Raw genomic sequence first — 23,152 nt, forward strand, 5'->3', positions numbered from 1 at the left:
TGAACTTTCAAGTCTGGATCACTCTGTTGGGTTGGTCCACCTCTGGGAAGAAGGGGCCTCTGGGATTGATGGGGATGGTCTGTGACATTCCAGAGGACTGAGCTCTCTTCACTGTCTTCCACGGAGGGGTTTGTTCTTGCTGGTCCTTCCTGCCCAAGGGGACAGACCACCCTCGTACTCACAGTGTGAGTGTGGGGGAGGTGGAGAGAGAGGTGCTGGGGCTCCAGCGCACTCACACACACACACACACACATACACACACATGCATGTCTTCTTTATAGGGATTTTCTGGCATTCAGATAAGGAGATCACAGGACTAAGTTTTATATTTTTTATAAAAACCCTCAACCCAGGGCCAGGCCAGAGGGCAGAGGGCTGCAGTGTTTTTCCTAACGGAATTGAGGAGAGTTCCAGGGACTAGGCCAGCTCCTGGGACCCCTAGAGAGGCAGCAGCACAGACAATATGTAGAGCTGAAGGCAGCGTGGGGCCTCTAGCTCCGAGTGAGAGGTCAGGAGCGGCTATACCAGCCCTGTCCCTACACGTGGACAGAGGGCCAGGCCTGCTTGGGGAAGCCCCCGCCAGAACCAGAACCCCCAAACCTAGTCCTGGAGAGACACCTTCACAAAGAGGGTGGCAGATGGGTGCTGGTCTCCGTTCTTTGACAAGAGGTGGACATGGCGGTATCCTGGCAGGTGGATGGGCAGGAAAGAGCACAAGGAGAGTTCCAGTCACTCAATGAGGATGCTTCAAGGGATAATGGCCCTAGCCCAAGAGATAACAGGCCCTGCCCCCTCCAACTTGTCACCCCCTCTCCCCAACAAACACCTTGCTTGAGGCTGCCCAAGGGGATGGTGCTCTGGCCAATAAAGTCGTTCTTAGAGGATGCGTCATAATCCTCCACCACAAAGCGCACGAGGGCGAGCTCAGGCACGGCCACCTCAAACTCGAACTCTGTGTCCCACCACGGGTTGAAACCTAGGAGTACCAGTACCATGTCAACAGCATGGCCACCAGCTCCAGGGGTCAGGCCCCACCGAGGCCCACCAAGTACCATTATTGGTGACGACAGCAGTCTGGCGGCTGGCCATGTCGCGGCCCACACCATGGATCTCCACCGTCACCTTGGGGTCCACTATTGAATTCTTATTCTTGTTGACTTTTGGCAACTGCTGTCCAGAGATGACCTGAGGGGCAAGGGACAGATGGGGGTTCAGCAGGGGTAGCAGGGAGGGAGGCCCACAGGCTCCTATCCCTCCTGTGGCTGGCCATACCCTGATGCTAAGCCGCTTCCTGGTCCACCAGGGCCCCTGAGCCAGGGCACGTGAGTTAAAGGTAGAGTTCAGGTCTCGCAGGAAGGCAGGCTTCAGCACATACCCACAGGCCCCGTTGTCCTGGAAGCGGCCCTGGTACACGTCCATCTCCGGGCCAGGTGTCTGGAAATTCAGGGCCACTAGAGGCAGGATAGACCAGTCACGGGCTGCGGGCTGGCCCCGGGGGGCCCTGGAGCCCAGCCTACCCGGGGTAGAGTGAAGGCCTCAGAGTCACGTGGGGAGGCAGAAACGTGGTCCGGCACCACTCCGATGCCCACTGCCCTCCTGCCACCCTAACTGGCCCCCACGCCAACCTCACATTCCATTCCTGGTGCCAGAATTCAAAGGACTATGGTGCTGACAATGGGATTTCAGACTCGCTGGTGGCTGGTTAGCTCCTGAGCCCCCAGAGCCCCTGTGTCCAGCTCCAGCTGGGTCCCCAGAGCCTCCTGACCCCTGGCCCTCTGGACCGAAACCCTCCCATGCAGGCCTCCTCCCAGCCCCTGCCAGCCCCTACCTATCTGGCAGCCCCCGTTCCACATCTCCACAGGGCTGTAGTTGGAGGAGTCCGTTCTCCAGCCAGCAGGGTAGATCCTGCTCAGGTGATTGACGTTGTGGCGAACAAAGCTGTTTCCTGAAAAGGGTGTGGGTGGTCAGAAGTGCAGGCCTCCTGCTGAGCCCAAGCACCCCCACCTCCCAACCCCCAACCCCATGCCCACCCCATCTGGAAGGGTAGGGAGTGTGCCAGCTCTGTGCCACGACCCAAGTGGTGGAGCCAGGCCTGGCCCTGGCCAGTCCAAACGGTCAGAGGGATGGCCAGCGCGCTGAGGACGCAGGGCCGAGGCTCACCTGATTCTTGGAGCAGTCGGAGGGCGCGGTTCTCAGAGAAGGACACCATCTCATAGAAGGCCTGCCCTGAGGTGCCAGGGCTGGAGAAGCCCCCAAAGTGGACACTCTTGCAGTAAATGACCATATCCGAGAGCTCCTTCACTAGCCTGAGCTTGTCCTCCTGGGGGCCACGGGGAGGCCCAGGTTAGATTCAGAGGTTGGGGCGGGTGGGCCATGAGAGAGCCAGAAACCCAGACACAGAGAGACAGAGAGGGAGACAGACAGAGAGAGGGGGGCAGAGGGTCTGAGTGGCAGCCACGGAGAACTGAGGCAAGGCAGACAGCCCATGATGGCAGAGGGCCCCGGCGCTGCCCCCTCCCCGCAGCTCCCCCTCGAACCCTGGGCTTGCGCTGCACTCGGCTCCTCACGGCCTCGTCCTCCATCTCAGCAGCCTCATCCTCATCAGACACAACAGTGGCTTCAGGGCCGCCCTCCCCGCCAGGGGGCAGGAGGCCCCCAAGCTTCTTCCCCTTCAGCAAGATCTTCCCCTTCAGTTGCTAAGGCCGGAGGAGCAGCTCGTCAAGACCCAGCTGGCCTCCCAGCCAGTCCCCCTGCCCTCTCACCAGGACGCCCCCATGCCCACCGCGAACCTCAGGGGAAGGCAGACTGGTGGTGACCCCGTCCAGCGGCCGGTCCAACAGCATGGGGCCCAGGATGGTGCGCAGGTGTCGCGCCATCACCCGCTGCTGCTCCAGGCTGCAGTGGTTCTCCAGGGACAGGATGACGGGGTACGGGGACGCCTGGAGGCCCCAGGGCAGGTTAGGAGGGGGGGCGGCCCCTACCACGGCCCTCCTCACCCGCCAGGGGCGCGCCCACCTTGAAGGCGTAGTCCCGGATGGCCCTGAGCACGTCGCAGAGGAGGATCTTGGAGGTGAAAGTGTAGCCATGGTAGATGATGGGCTCCTGGTTGGGGCCGTCCCAGCAGTCGAGCTCCAGGCAGCGGCAGCCCTTGCACAGCGCCCTGCGGGTAGGCGCGCCCGCTAGGCCCTGAGCCCCGCCCCCAGCTCAGCCCCGCCCCCAGCTCCGCCCGGCCCCTCCCCCAGGCCGCCCCTCCCCCAGGCCGCCCGGCCCCCGCCCCCCAGCTCCGCCCGGCCCCGCCCCCAGCTCGGCCCCGCCCCCTCCCGGGCCCCACCGGATGTAGGCCTCGGTGCTGCTGGGCCCCGTGAGCTGGTCTTCCAGCAGGTAGGTGTTGTGCGAGGAGGACATCAGGTAGTGGCTGAGCGGCTGGCCCATGTCCTGGTAGACCCGCCGGTGCGCCAGGCTGAAGGCGCTGCCGTCGGCGGACAGCAGGTACATGAGGAAGCCGTCCTTGGTCATCTGCCGCTGCGCCTTGGCTGCAAAGGAGCCGGGCACCGGTCAGAGCCTTGGGGCCAGCCACCTCCAGGAGACCCTCCTGGCGCCGCCGCCCTGGCAGGGGAGCCCCTTGCTGTCCCTGCCTCCCCGTCCTCAGCTGGTGGTCGAGATATCCCTCGGAGGGGGTATGTCTGAGTCAGCCATCAGACTGGGACCCTGTCTCCTCCCCGGTCCCCCACACTGTGAGGCCCCTGAAGGTGGGGCCTCATCTCCTCCTCCTCCTCCTCCTCCTCCTCCTCCTCCTCCTCCTCCTCCGTGCCTCCAGACTGAAGCCTCCCCAGGACAGGGCCCCAGGATGGAAGCAGGAAAAGGGTTTGCTTTTCCAGCCTCCTCTCTATTTCCTGAGGGAGGAGCCTACAAACCCCCCTGGACGAAGAACCAGGAGAAGGGTAGTGATGCTGGGGCCCTGTCTCCCATCTGCTTGCCTTCATGGGTCAGGCAAACGCTGACCAGAGGCCCTGGGGCCCGCTGAGGCATCCCCCTTCCCTCCAGCTCCCTACACTTGGGCTGCAGTCTCCCCAGGGGTCTCCCAGCCCCGTGTGACCCCAGGGACCGCAGCCAGGCTCTCACCAGTCTCACTGGGCTCATAGCGCTCAATGAGGGAGAGCGCCAGGGCAGGCCCTGCCGCCTCTTCCCGCTGCTGGTGCTGCAGGAAGCTTACTAACTGGTCCACGGACAGTGTCTCCCCAGAGCCCGCCGCCTCAGCGAAGGTGCGGTCAATCTCCGCCCGCTGGGTCAGCATCTTGTAGAAGGCCTCAATCTCATCGTCCTCCAGGGAGTCCGTCTGGGAGTGGTCACATTCCTGCAAGGCCAGGTGGGCAGGGCTCAGAGCATGGTCCCAACCCGGCTCTAGGGCCCACAGCCACCCAGGCCCAGCCCTCACTCCCTGCCTCACCCTGAAGATCTTGCGGGCATAGCTGTCATCCACCTGGATGTTGAGTTCCTTCAGGAAGTTCTGCAGCTCCTTGAAGCTCATCTTGTTGTCCTTGTTTTTGTCAGCTTTTCGCAAGCAGGAGTGAATCCAGCTGGGCAAGAAGTAAGGAAAGAACCCAGGAGCCCTGGTACCCCCAAGGTCCCAGCGAGAACCACAGTTCAAGCCCAGGGTCAACTCCTGGAACAAGGTGGATTGAGATCACCTATAGACAAAGCTCCCTGCAGGCCAGGCATACTGTACTGCACATCAGCATTCCAGGGACACAACCCGATGGCCTCTTTGGAGAAATGTTACATCCTATTAAAGAGGTCTTTTTTCTACTTACTTATTTTACAGGAAACAGCAAACTGTAAGCCACAGGTCAGAAGGTGAGGATACCACAGGCAAAAACAAAGCCTGAATCATGCTGTCACACTGGGGCACTTAGGCCCCCACTTCTCCCTTACCTCCAGCCCCTCTCCCCTCAGACTTGACCTGGAGAAGCCAAGAAAGAGGAACTCCACGGTACATTCCACAGAAATTGAAGAACAAAGACAACAAAAACAATTTTTAAAAATTGACAGCAGGATTTTAGAAGTCAGCAGGTTTTTAGAGGTCACAAAGGAAACAACATAACTGATACCATATAAACTTTAAATAATTCTGAGGGTTGAGTAAAGTAGAAATAAAGCCATCCAGATAACATGAGGATGACCCTAATAATTGAGAAAAGGACACAAACTGATCTTTTGCAAATGTTCTTGGTAATCAAAGATATTAATAATTTGCAAATGAGATGCAATTTCTTAAACTATAAGATCAGCAATTTAAAAGCATACTACCCACATGATGAGATGAGCACTGGATGTTATACTATATGATGGCAAACTGAATTTAAATAAAATTTAAAAATAAATAAATAAGCAAATAAATAAATAAAAGCATACTACTCAGTGCAGGTAGGGGTGAGGTGACACGGATACTCCTAACCACCATTTGGACAAAGGAAATTGTCCAACCCTTGGCAATGTGATGCAGAGATACAGCTAAAGCTTGAAACTATTACATCATTGTACTTGCTAATTCCACTTCTAGGAATCTATTGATAAGGAGATACTCCTAAATACCTAAAGGTTTTAGGAACATAGTTCTTTGCAATGTTACTTATAGTAGTGAGAGACTGAAAATAAATGTTCAGCACAAAAAGAATAGATCACTAACTTATAGGGCATCTACTCCAGGGAATATTACACAGTCACTACAGCTTTTTATGGAAACTATACTAACACTGGGAAATAATTATGACATAATGGTACACAGAAAGTGGATACAAATGTATGATCTCCACTATTTTGGCAAATGCATCATTAGGCAAATTGAAATGCAGAAAAGGAGATTGGGGGAAAACCCAAATATCGGAGTTTTGTTTTGTGGGCCTTTAAAACGTCATTTTGAGGTGCCTAGGTGGCTTAGCTGGTTAAGCGTCTGACTTGGTTTTGGCTCAGGTCATGATCTTAGGCTTATGAAACTGAAACCTGCCTTGGGCTCCGCGTTCTCAGCAGGGAGTCTACCTGGAGATTCTCTCTCCTCCTTCTGCCCCTCCCTCCACACACACACACACACACACCCACACACACCCGCCACATGCACACACGTGGGCACACACACACACACACACACTCTCTAATAAATTAAATCTTTTTTAAAAATTAAAAGAAAACTCCACATTTTATGTATATATTTACATGAAAAAATAATTATAGCAGAATTGCAGGTAAAAAAATCAAATTCAAAGTGGTCCAGCTGGATATGAGGTTCCCATGCTAACTACTATTCAGCAAGCTGGGATGATTTTATGATCTCAAAGGCTGGGCAACAGAAGCCTCCAGAGGGTACAAGATTGTCCAAGGATAAGCCACCACTTACAGAATTAGACTTTTAAAAAAGCTCAAAATCAGTCAGAGGTAGACTTGAAAAAAATACTTAAAAATCTGTGAAATGCTGAAAAGCACAGAGTAAGGAAACTAACAGGGCTCAAAGTATGTCCCTCAAAGCAGCTGGATATACACTAGTCATGAATAATCAGAAAATGAAATTAACAAAGTAATTCCAGCAAAGAGCCTCAAAATGAGTTAAAACACTTAAATTTTTTTAAATGTATAGTTTATACTCTGAAAACTACAAAACAATGTTGAAAGAAATTTAGAAAGATCTAAATAAATGGAAAGATACCCATATTTACAAATCACAAGATTTGATATCGTTAAATAGGGAATACTCTCCAGATTGATCTACAGATTCGGCACAACCCCTATCATAATCATGCTTGCTTCTCTGCAGAAATTGATCCTAAAATTCACATGGAACATCAAGGGACCCAGAATAGTCAAAACAATCTTGCAAAAAAAGAACAAGGGCACCTGGGTGGAGCAGTCAGTTAAGCGTCCAGCTCTTGGTTTCAGCCAAGAGCTCAATCTTAGGTCATGAGATTGAATCCTGAACCAGGCTCCATGCTCAGCATAGAGTCTGCTTGAGATCCTCTCTCACTCTCCCTCTGCCCCTCCTGTTCCTTTTCTCTCTCTCTCACTCTCTTTCTCTCTCTCTCTCCCTCTCTCCTGGTCCTCCTCTCTCTCTCTCTCTCTCTTTCTCATAAATAAACAGATTTTTTTATTTAAAAAAAGAACAAATTTGGAGAACTCATACTTCCCAATTTCAAAACTTACAAAGTTACAGTAACCAGAATATGGTACTGGTGCAAGGACAGACATACAGATAAATGGAATAAAACTGACAGTCATGAAAATAAGCCCTCATATCTACGGTCAATTGGTTTTTGATGAGGGTGTAAGGACAACTGATGAGGAAAGAACAGTCTTTTCAACAAATGGTGCAAGGACAACTACCTACATGTGAAAAAAATGAAGTTGGATCCCCCAAACCACACTACACACAAAAATGAATTCAAAATGAATCAAAGACCTACATGTAATAGCTAAAACTATAAAACGTTTAGAAAAAATAACAAAAGCAAATATTTGTGACTTTGGGTTAAGCAAAGCCTTCTTAGATATAACAGCAAAAATCACAAGCAAAAAAAAGCAAAAGTAGCTAAATTAGGTGTCACCAAAACTAAACCCTCTTGTTTCAGATACCATCAAGAAAAAGAAAAGAACCTTCAGAATGGGAGAAATTATTTACAAGGATAATTATGATGAAACTTGTACCTTGCATATATAAATAACTCTTACAACTCAATAATCAAAAGACATAGCCCAATTAAAAATTGTACCAGCGGGGGGCGGGGGGGGGTACCTGGGCGGCTCAGTGGTTGAGGGTCTGCCTTTGGCTCAGGGTGTGATCCAGGGGTCCTGGGATCGAGTCCTGCATCAGGCTCCCTGCATGGAGCCTGCTTCTCCCTCTGCTATGTCTCTGCCTCTCTGTCTCTCATGAATAAATAAATAAAATCTTTAAAAAAAACCACAAACCAATTGCACCAGAGATGTGAATAGACATTTCTCCAGAGAAAATTCAGGAAAGCACATATGCTTAGCATCATTAATTATTAGAGAAATGCAAATGAAAATCCAAACCAAATCAAACAAAAAAATCCATAAAATAACAAGTGTGTTGAGGATTTGAAGAAATTGGAACCCTTGTGCACTGTCAGTTAGTGTACACTAGTACAGGTGCTATGGAAAACAGTATGGTAGTTCCTCAAAAAATTGAAAGTAGAATTACCCTGTGATCCAGCAACTCTACTTCTAGGTATATACCCCAAAGAACTGAAAGCAAGGTCTCAAAGAGATATTTGTACAGCCATGTTCACAGCAGCATTATTCACAAAACAGCAAAAAGGTGGAAGCAAACCAGGCACCCTTCAACGGATGAATGAAAAAACAGTATATGGTATATGCAGACAATGGAATATTATTATTCAGCCTTTAAAAAGGATGTAAATCTGGACACAGGCTATAATACGGATGAACCTTGAGGACATAATGCTAAGTGAAATAAGCCAGGTGCAAAAAAGACAAATGCTATCTGATTCTACTTGTCTGAGGTCCCTAGGGTACTCAAATTCATAGAGATAGGAAGTAGAGGGTGGTTGCGGGGCAGGGGTGGGGGGGTGGGTAGGGGGTGGGGGTGGAGATTAGAGGCGGGAGAATGAGAATGTTCAATGGGTATAGAATTTCAGCTTTACAAGACAAAGAAAGTTCTGACTGGCGTGACAATGTGAATGTACTCAACACTACTAAAACAGTTGAAGATGGTAAATTTTACGTAGATTTTCCCACCAATAAAAATGTTTAAAAGACAGATCCATTTAAAAAAGAGCTTAACAGGGGTGCCTGGTTGGCTCAGTGGGTAGAAGATGCAATTTTTTTCTTTCTTTTTTCTTTTTTTAGATTTTTAATTTATTTTAGAGAGAGAGAGAGAGTGCGTGCGCATGTGTGAGCAGGGGGCGGGGCAGAGGGAGAAAATCTCCAGCAGACTACCCACTGAGCATGGAGCCAGACGTGGGGCTCGATCTCACAATCCTGAAATCATGACTTGAGCCAAAACAGAACTGGACACCTAACTGACTGAGCATCCGGGTGCCCAAGCATGCAACTCCTGATCTTAGGGTTGTCCAGCCCCACATTGGCTATAGAAATTACATAAAAATAAAATATTAAAAAAACCAAAAGAACAGAAAATGGGCAAAGGATCTGACAGATATTTCTTTAAAGTATCTGATAGATATTTCTATAAATGACTGATAAACACATGTAAAGATAGCTGACATCATTGGCTATCAAGGAAATGCAAATTGAAACCACAAGGAGATACCATTTCACACCCACAAAGGTGACTACCATAAAGTAGTAAGAATAGCAACAAGCCTTAGCAAAGATGCAAAAAGTTGGAACCCTCCTACACTGCTGGTGGGAACGTCAATTTCCTCATTGGGAAACTGGAAGTCCTTCAAAAGGTTAAACATACGGTTACTGTAAGACTTATAAATTCTAGGTATAGACTACACAAAACTTCTGCACAAATGTTCATAGCGGCATTAATTCATAAAAGCTCCAGAGTGAAACAGTGGACAGCTCCACTGTCCATCAACTGCTGACTGGATAAATAAAATGTGGAATAACCACACCATGGAATATTGTTCAGCCATAAGAAGGAATGAAGGTCTGATGTATACTACCCCAGGAAATCCTGAGTCATACTACAACACGGATGCACCTGAAAAACATGCTCAGTGAATGAAGCCAGTCACAAAGGACTGTACGATTCCATTTATATGAGATGTTCAGAAAAAGGCAAATATACAGAGCCAAAAAGTAGATTAGCGATTGTCCAGGGCAGGGGGATCATGGGGAGATGTGGCCTGGCTGCTAATGGGTTCTTTTTAAGGTGATGAAAATGTTGTAAATTTACTTATAAGCCTGTGAATTTACTACTAACCAGCACTGATGTGTACACTTTAAGCAGGTGAATTACATGGTATGTAAATTATATGTCAATAAAACTGTCATTAAAATAAAGGAGCTGGAACCGGTTCCACCCTAATCCTATGAACCAGAAGCCTGATCACTTTGAATCATAGGCTAGCATGTTGTTGTGCATCCAGATTTGGAGGTGAATTGGTTTTAAGCCTGCAGGCTGGCCTGCACATGAGGCCCAGGGAAAATCAATCACTCCCCAGAGAATGGCACATGGCCTTCCAAATTCCCAGAGAGAAAAAAATGTAGTAACTCCAAGAAACAAGATTAAAATGCCCAAGACACAGTCTCCCATTGAAGCAGGCTGCTGCCATTCCAGAACTCTGTGCTGGTTATGGGGGGGAGGAGAGGGAACATTGGGGGCTGCACACAGTAGATCAAACAGGACCCCAGGTACCTTCTCTGCTTCCCTTCAGCTAAGGACTGAACTGTGTTCCTCCCAAATTAATATGTTGAAGCCCCAACTCCCAATATCATGGCATCTTGGGATGAGTCTTGGGGGCCTTAATGAGGTCATGAGGTAAAGCCCTCGTGATAGAATTAGTGCCCTCATAAGAGGAGACACCAAAGATCTCGTCTCTCTCCCTGTGTCTTTGCCACGTGAGGACGCAGTGAGCAGACAGCCACTTACAAGCCAGGAAGACCACTCTCACCAGAACCCGACCATGCTGGCACCCAGCCCTCAGACCTCCGGCCTCCAGAACTGTGAGAAAATTCATCTCTGTTGTTGGAGCCACGCAGCCTATGCCATTTGGGGATGATGGCCCAAGCTGGGTATCTTCCACACCCAGGCTGCCCTGGGGATGACCAGAGTCAGCACCCATGGGCTGGGTCAGGACCCACTGCCACCAAAAGGATACTGCTGCAGCTTCTGCCTCTGGTCCATGGAGCCCGAGTGGTGGATGATCTTACGCAGACCCTGCACCCAATGCTGGGCCTCAGCTGGCGATGGGGCGATGAGGTCTAGTGTATTGCGCTGGTCCTTGAAGACAATGGAGAAGCAGCGGTCCTCGGGCACATCCCGGGCAAACTTCTCCAGGCCCTCCGTGCGGTGGCCCTTCCGCACCTCCTGAATGTCCTCAATGGAGACTGCAAGGAGGGGACAGGTGGCAGAGAGAGCTGTGAGGCCAGACCCTACCCCTGATGTGGCCAAGGTACCGCGTGGGGACACAGAGCTGAGGCTGGAGCTCAGGCCTGGGTCTGGGGACGAGGAGGGTGGCAGGAGGATGGATAAGTGGGAACACACGAGAGGAAGGAGGACAGGGACTGAAGTGGAGGAGTGTGAGACACAGCTGTGGTGGGCAGGGAAACACGGGGAGGGGGACGGGGACAGAGGGACAGACTGACTCTAGAGAAGCACCTGGGACCCCAAGTCCTGCTGTTCCTAGCCTGGAGGGAGTAGGGCCCCTGCGAGAGGACTAGGGCAGGGCAGGGCTTTTAGAGATGGGGAGAGACTGTTCTGGAGCTTGGAGCCTGTGACAGACAGGAGGCCACATAGCCTCCTTTACTGCACCTGACTTTGCACCATGCGAGCCTCCAGGCGCCTGTCCCAATCATTCAGGAGCCTGGAGCCCCCCTCCAGCAGCCCTGGCCCTAGAATGTGGGGGCACAGGGAGAAGTGCCTGTGTTGCATCACAGACAGGGCCTTGCCCTACGTAGGTCTGGATGTGTCCTGACCTCAGGGAACCCCTTGGCGAGAAAGCTGCGGGAAGGCAATCTCGTCCTCTAGGATCCCAAGAGGTATCCCTTAGGGCTCTGGGAGAGTACATCATTCTGTCCTTAGGAACTGGGAGAGAGACTTCCTATCATACCCAAGCCTTCCAAGCAAGACCTTGCCTCTCGCGGGCCCCCAGGGAGCCCTTCCTCCAGGGAGCCAGTCTCACCCGCTGGGCTCATGCTAAGCTGCTCAGCATCAAGCTCTAGGCTCTGCCCCTGCCCCACCTATGTCCTGAGTCACCCACATCCATCTGTCCTGGGTCCTAGACTAGCTCCAGCTGCAAGCTCACCTGTCCTCCCCGAGCCTGCCTGCACCCTGCCTGGGCAGGTTCTGAGAGGGGGCCATTTGGGCCCTGGGCCATCTGGGGTGCAGGGGGACATCACTGCTTCATCCAGCCTCCTGTGCCCTGCCCGGGGCTGGCTCGGAGGGGAAAGAGGAAACATGAGCCAGGCAGCACCCGGGCCAGCACCCCCGCCCGCACAGAGAGAAAGTCCAGATGCCTACACTGCTGATAACCCCTTGTCTGCCTCTGGGAGCCAGTGCGGGGCGAGCATAGCAGTGGCAGGATCAGGGGAAACTTCAAGCAGGGAACAGATGCGGAGAGAACTGGGGGTGCTGCTCCACTCCCACCTCACCTGGCCTCAGTTTCCCCAAGGGTAGAATGTATTTGGGGACAACAGTCTTACTGCTTACCTGGGGAAGGGAAGCAGCCAACGGGTTTGCTCAGCCCGAGAGCCGTCTCGGGGTCTCCGACATGGAAGAGAGCCACATTCCTCACCTGAATCCACCTGCTACCTGACCCCGCACCTGTCACCCCGGCGGCCCCTCTGGTCAGGTTCAGAGCCCTCACTCCCACCCCTTCCCCATTCTTGCTGCTGCACCTTTGCTCACACCGGTCTCCTGCCTGGAATGCCCCTCCTGCCCTGGCGCTCACAGCTGTCCCAGTATGAGGGCGGCTCATTGCACCAGCCCAGGGCCCCTGCTCTTGTCTCTGCCCCCATGCCCACTGCCATCAAGTGCTGGGCACATGCAGGGAACCATGCACATGTCCTGCCTGGTGGGGGTGCTCTCAGGAATCCCCAGAGCCCAGAGAGCAAGATGCCCACTCCTACTGTGCCATTACCCCTGCCTCCTCCCCAGCCAGCATCTGACAGGAAGCCCCATATCAGGGCAGAGGCCTATGAAGCAGCCTGGCTGGTGCCACAGACAGGCAGAGGCAAGGTCTGGGTCACTCCCATGCTGTGTGAGAGGACTTCGGGCTCTATCCACTTTAACCCTATCCTGCCTTGCACAGAAAACATCCATGGCCCACACCCCCAAAGCCCCAGCCCAGCAATCCTCATCTGACCCTGCTTCTGTCCTGCCTCCCTCTAACCCTGCTACAGGCCATAGGGCCAGCCAGTGATACTTTCTCAGGTTTCTACCCAGCAAACCCTTCCTGGGCACCTCCCCTTCCTCCTGTCCCCCTTCCCACCCGGAGCCTGTCATCTGTGTCTGATCACACTCCCCAGTGGGCTGCCCCTGCCCCTACCCATCACAGCCAAGGGGGATCGGGGTTGTGTGAAATCCAGCTACAATGATCTTTCTGCATGATTCAATGCAACAGTCACTAGTTACATGCGCTATTTAAATATAAAGTAGCTAAAATTCAGTAAAATTAAGAATCCAGTTCCTCAGTCACACTAGTCACATTTCAAGTGATCAATGGCCACAGGTAGCTGGCGGCACCCCTACTGGACAGCGCAGATAATAGAACGCTTCCATTATCAAAGAAAGTTCCTTGGAGTAGTGTTGGTCTAAAACTTTCCCACCAAGTAAAGATGTAGCGTGGGCATCTCATTTTACAAAATCTTTAGGGCACTGGGTTAAAAGGCAGCTAGTCAGTACAGCTTTCTCTGTGAGGCCTTGCTGGAGGTGTTCTCCATTTGCAGGCCTCAGCCTTGGGTTCAGAAAACCCTCAGCCCCAACATCCTGAGGGGAACTGCCCAGCTATGGCCTCTCTCTACTCCACCCTCCCTCTTTGCTATGGCCCCAGTCCCAGGGAGGAACTGCCTCCTGCGGCCCCACCTCATATCCTGGCCACTGAAACCAGGAAGGGCCTTATCTGCCTCCGGACTTTGGGCCTGGCTTTTGGTCTCACTACACCTGGAGTCCTAATCCACCCAACTTCCCTCCTTCCCATATCTGTCTGGGTGGATACCCCATGAGTTCAGACAACACTGTCCAGCAGCCTCCGAGATTGGTCCTCAATGACTACCCTCCCTGGCCCAGACTAGGCCTCAATTTCCCTGTGGGGGATTTAACTAACTCCCCCCCCACCCCCTGCCCAAACTCTGCCAGCTTCAGCTTCCCTGTATCTGGTCCTGGTTGTGTGACCAACCTGGGCACCACCAGGACAGGCCTGGGTTTCCCTATTTGTGGTCCTGGTCCAGGACTGACCTCTCTGGCCCCGGCCCCAACCAGCATTGGCTTCCCCATGCAAGCACAGGTCCTACGCTCTGCTCCCACCCTGCAGCCCCAGGGACACTCACACAGCTGGGACTCCGGGGTCCGCATGACCTTACGGGACTCCTGCCAGATGGTCTTGCAGTCTTCCTGCAACTTGTAGAAACGCTCTCTCCGCCATGAGTTGGATTTCACCTTCAGGAGCTGGCTGCCCTTCAGCAGTGCATGTAGGTCCTCATCGTGCTGGAGACCTAGGGGGCAGGGCTGGTGAAATGCCACTTCCTCTGGTGTCCCTGCTGCCCCAGGCCCTGTGCTAGCTCCTCTTGCCTCTGGACCCTCTCTGAGAAGGGACCCACTTCCCACCAGCCTTGTCCTCAGCTCTCAGTCCCCTTCTCCCACCTTCACCCATGTTCCAACGTGATCCTGGAGGCCCTGCCTCCTCCAGGAAGTCATCTCTGATTGCCAGTTAAGGCCAGGCAAACCTTAGGACGCCCCCCCACTCAAGGCTACACTTTATATACTGTGACCTGCCATCCACAGCAGAATGGAACAAGGGGAAGCAGCTAATTCAAGCACATCCAATTCCTGAGGAACCAGACACCTAGGAAATGGCCTGGTTCTGCGAAACAAAGTTTGTGCCCTTCCTGGTCACACTTAGGGGTGAAAGTGATCTGAAGGAAGCTGGGACCAAAATATTAGGCAGAGCAGAACAGAAAAGGTCTGGAGGTAACAGCAGTTGTAGTTCTTGGTGTCAACATTATGGTTGCTGTAGGACCCTTGGGCCCATCCCTGCCACCTTCACCCCTGCTGCCCCACCCTGACTTCCACCTGCTTGAGAAGAGACCAATGAGCCCACTGTGGCCAGGGTTTGGCCTGCTGGGATGCCCCAGGCTCTCCCTGCCCACCCTGTCTCTGAATGTCCTGGGTCTGGGACCTTCAGGGTATAACAGTCCTAAGGCACACTGAGCCCTCTTAGTGTCTGAGGCAGGACCCAGCCCAGGGCCCCAAGTGACAACCAGAACCCTGGCTGCATGGCCCCTCTTGCCCAGCTGTCTTCAGAGACCTGGGCTGGTCTCTATGGCATGGGCTCCCAAAGATACAATGCCCTCTGTCCTAACAGGACCAAGCAGGAGGAACTGAAGGGGCACTGGGCTTGGCCCCCAGGAGCCCTCATCCCCAAGCAGACCCTGTATCAACTGGGATCCAGGAGAGACCACTCACCACCTTAATGATTCATCAGTATAATATAGAAATAGATGCATCTAGATTCATATCTATCAGCTGAGCCAGATGCAGTCCAGCAGCCAGCTCTCTTTGGAGCCAGGTGGCCATCTCACTTCATTCCGTCCCCAAAACTAAAACTATGTGGTCCTTTGGCTCCAGCAGAGCGCTGACATCAGGGACCGTGTGGGTCCAGTCTGAGGGCCCTGTGACGAGGCCTCTAAGCTTTTCTTTTCTGAGCCCAGGTCTACAGCCCCTGATCAGCCATCCAGCTTCATCCATGTCCCCACTGCCCCTACTCGACCAGCCAAACCCACACAGCCACAAGACCTATGGAACCTTCTGGATCGCTTCCCCAGGCCTCAGCCACCCATATCTTCTCTATACCTCCCAAATCTCCTGCCTCCACTAAAGACAGAGCCCAGTGCTAACAACCCGCCCCCCCGCCCCACCCCATGGCTTTAGGCAGCTCCCTTCCCTGTGCCTCTGTTCCCCCACTAGCACTGGGTGAGAACAACGTGGCAAGAGGCGTCTATGGGCCTCCTCCCTCCTCTGTCCCAGGTCTCTCCACACTGCTGGGAGACCCCTCTGTCTTAGTGTGAGCATCCCCCATTCAGTGCCAGGGATGTTCAGTGGAAGAGAAGGGGGCTCCTGCAGGGTACCCTAAACTGCTGGCTGTGTCCCTAGCACTTGGAACAGCAGGAAGGGGAAGGGAGTCCCAGATGCTAGGAGAGAGTCCCTCAGCCTCTGCCAGGACATTCCATGTCCTTCCTAAGGCAAGGCATCGCCTTACCCCCTGCCTGCTCCCTACCCCCAGGCAGGACACTCATTAGAACAAGCCACTGCCAATGACACAGATGGTAGCAGGGGAGGGGGCTAGAAAGTAGGTGAACCCCACCCTCCGGTTCTGGAAAACACCATGGGGAGATGACATGTTCATCCTGTCCTGGAGCCAGGCTGTGGCCTTGTCTGCGGTCAGGCAGAGATAAGTCCCCCGGTTGCCGACATGGCTTCCGGAACACGTACCTCAGCCCCAAGGTGGGCCTTGATAATAGCCACTGCTTTCTGGGCCATTAGAGAACCTGGGCAGGCACCCCCATCTCTGAGTCTCATTTGCATGGCCCATTTATTTCTGAGGCCTCTGGGCTGCCTGCCCCACCATCCTTGCTCCCTTAGCACCCAGAAAGTCCATGGGCACCCCTCGCTCAGCCCCACTCACTCAGCTTTAGTACTTTCTCCTCCTGTGGGAGGATAGAGACGCGGGGCCTCTGACCTCAGGGGCCCCTGGGCTGACGTTGTAGCCTCACCAACTTGCTCAGGCAGCCGCACACAGTGAGGTGGCCATGTGGAGGAGGGCAGAGGGTGTGCAGGTGCTAAGAGGAGGCCAAGGCGGGTGCCGGGAGTCCTGCCCCTATACCGAAGGTGATGCACAATGGAGACAAGTTGGGTCTGGAGCCCACAGCCATACACAGCTACGCAGTTGCACACTGCCATCTCAACATACAGTGCCAGGACATCACAATGATAATGATAGCAGCCACCATCACATTAATGGTCAGTATTTGAATAAAATACTGTTTTTAGCACAGGTATTTAATTCCCCCAACAACCCTCTGAGGAAGGCACTATCATTATTCCCATTTTACAGATGAGGAAACTTGAGGTTCTAGGAAGTTACATGGTGGAGTCAGGACTCAGAAGCCTGCCTAAGGGTTAGTGCTACAAAACATTAACATTACCTTATGCAAGTCACCACTCAGGCACACTGAGTAATGTCACAAAGAGCAGTATCAGAAAGTCCACATAAGCTACACTGTAACACAGGACAGCATCAATCACCTGGGGCACCCACCGTCTGTCTCCCACAGTCACACACAGTGCACAGCATCACCCTGGATCACACACTGGTGTGTGTGGACACCACACTGGTGTCACAATGTCACACACTTGGTTATACAGCATTACATATCATCATTGCCACACAGCGGCTCCACGTACCACACGAGGGGCAGGCTCACCACTAGGTTACACACCAGGTCAACCCACTGTCACACCTGTCACTCACACTTGCACAGCATCACACCGGATCACATAGTCTCGGAAAATCATTTCACTGGGCTACACAGTCATACCAGTAACACCCTGGGCCATATATCTAGTAGTGCCTCAGAAATCTGTAAACAGGCGGCATTAGGGGTAATACGGGGGTGGGGGGCTTCGGAGTGGCTCAGGTAGATCAGGAGAGCAACCAATCCCCCCTAAACACATCCCGCATGCCACCCCTGCTAACACAGCCCCGCGGTGGGTCTCCCACTCACAGAAGTACTAAACAGGTCCGACCGAAGGATGGGAGGCAGAGCCCGGGGCTCGGGAACAGTCTGCATCTTGCCCCAGCTGCTTTCCCCGCAGAGCTCCGAGCCCCCGGCGTGCCTTACCTAGCCTCTGCCCATTGAGCGCGGCCACCTTGAGGCTCTCCTCCTGCAGGTAACGCTCTCTGGAGCGGCTGCGGCTCGGGATTCCCAGGCACTGCATGACGCCCTCCAGTGCCTCCGCGCCACCGAGCCCGGCCCGGGACCGCGCAGCCTCCAAAAAGCCCCGGCGGCGGGGGCGGAGCCACCGCCCTGGAGGCGGGCCAGGGGCGGGGTCAGAGCCCCGGGGAGGGGCGGGGCCAGCCAGGAGGGGCGGAGCCTCGGCCCCGGAGGCGGGGCGGGAGGGAAATCTGGGCTGAAAGGGGCGGAGGCAGAGCCTGGGAGACGTGGCCGGTCCGGGAGGGGCAGGACCTTTGCCCCGGGAGTCGCGGCCAGGGCGGCCTCCAGGCGGTGAGAGGAGGAGCCAGAACGCAAGAGGCGAAGCGGGACTAGTCTATAGCCCGGGAAGCCGAGGAGCGGCGAGCGCGAGCCCAGAGGGCGGGCAGGGGGCGGGGCCCCAACCCCAGAGGTTGTGGGGGCGGCCGGGGCAGGCGGCCGCGAGTGGGAGGCCACGTGGAGGCCGAGCCTCACTCGGGAAACCGGCCAGGGGCGGGGCCGGGGCCCAGGGGCGAGCCGGGGGAGGGTCCCTCACTGAAAACGCGGGGTTCGGGCAGGCAGGGGCTGAACCCCGGCCCTGGAGGCGGTGGGTGTCCCGCCAGGGGCGGTGTCCAAGCGGGGGCGGAGCCCGAGTCGCGAATTCGAAACACCTGCTAGGGGCGGGCGGAGGCCCCAAAGCGTGAGCGAGGCGAGACGAAGCCGAGGAGGGGAGACTGGGGGCGGGCAGCGGCGGCCTGGGTGGGCGGACTAAGCGGACAGGATGGGGCGGGGTCAGACGGCGCGGGGGACCCGGCCTGGGGCAGACCACCAAGGCCGCCAAATATTTTGCCTGGATTACTCAACGAATTCATTGTCATTCAGCTGGCTGTTGCCTCACAGGCAGACCCGTTTCCTTCTCTCGGTGTCTCCACCCGAGTGGGGTAATCTCGAAGCTTCCAAATACGAATGGAACTCTTTAAAAAAGGCTGATCTTAAAAATGAGTTCATTAACGCAGGCTTGCTTTGACAAATAGATGAGAGCCACTGCAACTTTATACAAAACTGGGCTGCCAGGGCGCTGGGAAACAGTGGGACCTTTCATGGAAGTTACAACTTCTCTTTCATGCACCCAGCCCCTACTGTGTGCCAAGGTCAGGACGCCACCCAGAGGCCTGACTCACCCCTCTCTTTTACTCTCTGCCTCTGAACAGTACCTCCTTTTGCCTCACTGCTGCTCCAGTCACCAGCGCTGGCAGTGAGTCACCGGCAAAGCCAGCCATTAGCTCGGCCAAGCAAAGCAACACTAACAATAAACTGAAGCGCAGAGTGACTTGCCTAAGGTCACGCCACACAGAATAAATCATGAGAACGTGTGTTAGTGTAGACAGGCTGAAATACAGGCACAAACAAGTTGTTCTTCTTTTAGGGGTGGGCAGGCAGACGGTAAGATGAACCTGTTTTAGAGGAACCACACAAGGGTTCCCATCCAGAGGACCAAGAACACCCTCCTACACACACACACTGCCCCACGCCAAGGACCTATGGATAGAATCACATCTCAATGTAATTTGCTTCCTTTGAATTCTCTTGTATTTTACTTTATGTATTTAAAACATGACGTTGAGGAGGGGGCCACAGGCTTCCTCTGACTGTCAAAGTGGCCCTATGGCACAAAATGTTAAGATCAGTGTGGATCAGTGTGTGTCTGTGGGGTATGAACCTGGAACCCCAGAGACAGACAGTTTTGAAACATAATTGAATGGGTAGGGGGCTGGCCACCCCAACTTGCTGTGATGGCTCTGGAACCATGATCTCTTGGGGGCACTGGCTTTTTTGCAAACTAGAGCTCCTATGCCCATTTGTGCTTTTCCCTCATGACATCCCCTGTAAATTGGGTGTTGCTATGCCATGGGTGGAAAAAAGGGCCCAGAAAAAGGGCAAGGGGGCATGCTCAGGGTCACAACCTAAAGAGAAGCAAAATGAGGACTGGAACTCAGGTCTCCTGGGTCCAAGATGAGGCCCCCCCTACAGCCTGCCTTCCACTTTTACAAATGCCAGTTTTTACAGTGGGGCAGGGTGGATTTAGTGTAAGTAAAGTTAGTGAAGGTGGATGTGTTCAGTGAGGGGAGGGCCTGGGAAGCAGTGTCCTTTTGGGCACATCTGGGGACCTCCTGGAGAGCCCAGCACAGGCCTGGCTAGGATGGAGACAGCAGAGGTAGTGGAGTAGGGGGAGGAGGCCAGGGGACTGGAGCATCAGTCTGAGGGCTTCTGAGACACCAGAAGGAGCCCCTTGGTACTTGAGTCCTGTTCTGGGCACATTTTTCCTAGCAAGGGACTCCCTTATGATGCCCCTTCATCTCCCAAGAACACAGAGAGCATGATCACTTGTGGCTGAACCTCCTGCAGAAATATAGGCCCGATGGAGCACCAGGCACTGTTCCCATTGCCTCATATGTATTACCTCATTCAGTCCTCACAGCAAGCCTATGAAGTCGGTAGTGTCCTTATCTCCTATTTCACTGAGGAAATTGAAGCACAAAGAAAACCAGGAATTTATCTAAGATGAAAAAGTCAAGGCTTGAACTCAGTCTGCCTCCAGAACCTATGCCTATTTGCGACACCGCATCTACCTGCATCTGGGGTGAGGATGTAAGAGACATCTCATGACTAGGGAGGCCCTATAGCCCCCCAGGCCAGTAGATGGGTGGGGGGCTCTCTGCAGCGGTCTGCTGACTGCCCAAGCCAGATAGCGTGGTTGGGTGCAGATATGCAAGAGGTACAGACTCTCCAGTGGAAGTGTGGACACCCTGGAATAGCACAGGGCACAATGACCACTCCTTCCTACCATCAATTCTCCTCAGCAGGTCCTTAGAGCTCCCTGATCTGGTCTACAGGAGGATCAAAGGCACTTAAGGGAGGTAATTCTGGGTGTTGGGCTAGAAGTGGCAGGGCCTTCAGGGAAAGAGCTTAGGGTTCCTGCTTGCCCCACAGGAAAGGCTGGACAGAGTGAGGCATTTGGAGGCAGGTCTCAAACAGAATGGGCCAATGTGGCCAGACCCACGCCACAGTGTCTCCACATAGCTTCCTCTCCAGGGAAGATGACAAAGGCACAGATGAGGCTCCTGAGGATGGAGCCCGTTCCAACATGAGCTGGTTCAGAGGAGACCAGAGGGCTTCTAGGAGATCTGAGTGTGAGAGAGGCACAGACGAGGTGGCACTCAGCAGAGGAGACAGCACTAATTAAACGATGGAGAGAGAAAGGAGAGGTCTCCACTGTGGTCCTCTGAGCCATCCAGGCTCCATTCCTGCCAGTCTGGCCAAAGCACTAAGGACACCTCTGGTCTGAAGAGAGAAGAGGAAGCACTGGAAGGGGCAGGGATCCCATGACCCAGCTGGACGAGGTTGCCTTGAGGAGCCCAAGCTACTGGTGGGAGGATAACTGCTCTGGGCGCTGAGCAAGATCTCTTTGGGCCATGGAGACCAGGTAACACACGGCAGACTAGGGGCTGTCTGAAAAGAACATGCCCTGTTCCCCTGAATTCCAGGGGGTCTCTAGCGGGCAGCTGGAGAGCTCTGCCTTTCTCTTTCCCAATACCTCCATGTATGATTTAGATGGATAGGTGGCAGGCACTGAAGTCTCCAGCCCCAGGGATACTAGAAAACACAGAGATATGGTTAAGCAGGGATTTGCGTAAGGCAAAATCACCGCAGATGATCTCAGGAACCAGGAGCGCAGGACATCCTTCAGAGTGAGTGAGTCCCCAGGCTGGAGCGAAGAGATGCCAGACCAGCTTGGCCGTCCTGACCTGCCAGACGTCCAGGCCCTGCAGTGGGAAGCCCCTGCGGCTCTTTCTCCTGGAGGAGGGCGTTACCGCACGGAGCCCACCCAGCCTGTTACCCGGTGGGTCAGAGGGACAGAACTCGGCCAGACCAAGGGCGGAGTTGCAGGCAGTTCCAGGTGAGACTTGGCTCAGTCCCTCCGGGAGGGTGCGCGGACGGGAGGACGGGCTGCCGCTTCCAGCCTGGGCATCGCTGACTGGGATTTCCGCGCGGGGCAGTTCCTGCCGCCCGGCCCGACCTCGGCCAACCTCGCACACCTCCTCACCTCCTCCCGCCCCGCCCCGCCCCGCCCCGCCCGCGCGGCCTCTCGCGGCCAGGCGAGCCCGGGCTTTGGGGAGCCTCTCCAGCGGCGCGGGCGGGGCGCGGAGATCTTGCGACTCACGGACGCGGCACCGTCCCGCCTCGGCCCTCCGCGCCCGCCGGACCGCGGCGCCCAGCCCTCCGAGACCAGAAAAAGGTTGAATCCTTGCAGCGGGGTCAGGGGGTCGGGGGTGGCCTTCAGAGAAGTCTTCAGACCCGCCCCCACCCCCGCCCCCGCCCCACCCCACCTCCGGCCAGACCCGGGGGACGAGCGCGGAGACGCCAGGGTCTTGCCCGGCGGTCCCGCCCCGAGAGTCCGGGGCCGAGATTTCCCCGATGCAACCGGGAGCCGAGAGGCGGGCCCGGGGCGGGGCGGGGCGGAGGGCGGCCGAAGGAGCGGGGGTCCCCGGCCAGGGCCGGGAGCCTTTGGGCGGGGTGGGCCCCGCAGGGTCTGCCCGCCCGCCGGGAGCTCACCGTGCAGGGTCAGGAAGTCCCGGCGCGGGTCCATGCCCGACGGGCGCGCAGCGGGCGGGGGCGCCTCGGGACGCACGGGTCCGACCGAGCGCGGCCGAGGGACCCGAAGAGACTCCGCGGGGAGGAGAGCGGAGGTGGGCCCGGGCCGCCGCCCCGCCCCCGGGCGCGCCGACCCGCGCTGCTCCCCGCCCCTCTCGGGGATCTGGGAGGGCCGAGGGGGGCCGCGCGGCCGAGCCAACCCCCGCCCGGGCCAGTGGGCGCGTCCCGGCCAGAAATAGCCGGATGCCTCCCGCTTCCTCCGCCGCCGCCCGCAGGCCGTGGGCCCTGTCATTACCGCGGGCGGTCCGGCCCACGCCCTACCTGTGGGCGCCGCTCCGGGTTTGGGGTGATGCTCGGAAGAATCTGGCCTGCTTCTGGGACAGGGACCGCGGAACTTCCGACGCCCCTCAGAGCTGCTGTGAAACAGGGCCCGGGCGTCCGGCCGTCCAGCTGTGGGTCCCCGGATCTCTGCTTTCCCTTCTGCAAAATGGGTGCACGGGCATGGGTTAGGAGGTCCTCAGAGAGGTACGCCTGGATCTTGTCCTGAGGAGGGGCCCCTCCTCTCTCCATGGAAGTTTCTGACCCCAGAAGCGCCTTTGGCGGGGGCTGGGGCGCAGGCAGGGAAAGCTTACAGCAACTGGGTGCAGGGAACTCA

General features: G+C 54.9%; 1 protein-coding gene across 2 annotated transcripts; it reads right to left on the minus strand.

Annotated features, from left to right (window-relative positions):
- Positions 1-317: 317 nt before the first annotated feature.
- Positions 318-22,613, minus strand: PLCD1 (phospholipase C delta 1). 2 transcript variants are annotated; one of them, XM_025461302.3, is made up of 15 exons: positions 22,459-22,613; positions 14,206-14,370; positions 10,818-11,046; positions 4,448-4,577; positions 4,123-4,354; positions 3,332-3,533; positions 3,016-3,160; positions 2,790-2,939; positions 2,538-2,696; positions 2,161-2,320; positions 1,829-1,945; positions 1,273-1,451; positions 1,053-1,185; positions 827-976; positions 318-686 (listed from the first exon to the last, which is right to left on the minus strand). In XM_025461302.3, the coding sequence occupies exons 1-15, from the start codon at positions 22,490-22,492 to the stop codon at positions 601-603; spliced, it is 2,271 nt and encodes a 756-aa protein (XP_025317087.1). In that variant the 5' UTR covers positions 22,493-22,613; the 3' UTR covers positions 318-600. The 2 variants fall into 2 exon arrangements, with proteins under 2 accessions (XP_025317087.1, XP_025317088.1); XM_025461303.3 differs by lacking the exon at positions 22,459-22,613 and adding an exon at positions 17,776-17,926.
- Positions 22,614-23,152: the final 539 nt, after the last annotated feature.

This window comes from Canis lupus, chromosome 23 (assembly GCF_003254725.2).
Source record: "Canis lupus dingo isolate Sandy chromosome 23, ASM325472v2, whole genome shotgun sequence".
In the NCBI taxonomy this organism is placed as follows: Eukaryota; Metazoa; Chordata; class Mammalia; order Carnivora; family Canidae; genus Canis; species Canis lupus.

Excerpts from the sequence above, each read along its gene's own strand:
- PLCD1 (XM_025461303.3), bottom strand. The coding sequence starts at position 17,872 with ATGCAGTGCCTGGGAATCCCGAGCCGCAGCCGCTCCAGAGAGCGTTAC. Across the intron at positions 14,371-17,775 it reads GCTCAATGGGCAGAGGCTAG|GTCTCCAGCACGATGAGGAC; the intron begins GTAAGGCACGCC and ends CCTGCCCCCTAG. Across the intron at positions 1,186-1,272 it reads GGAAGCGGCTTAGCATCAGG|GTCATCTCTGGACAGCAGTT; the intron begins GTATGGCCAGCC and ends CTTGCCCCTCAG.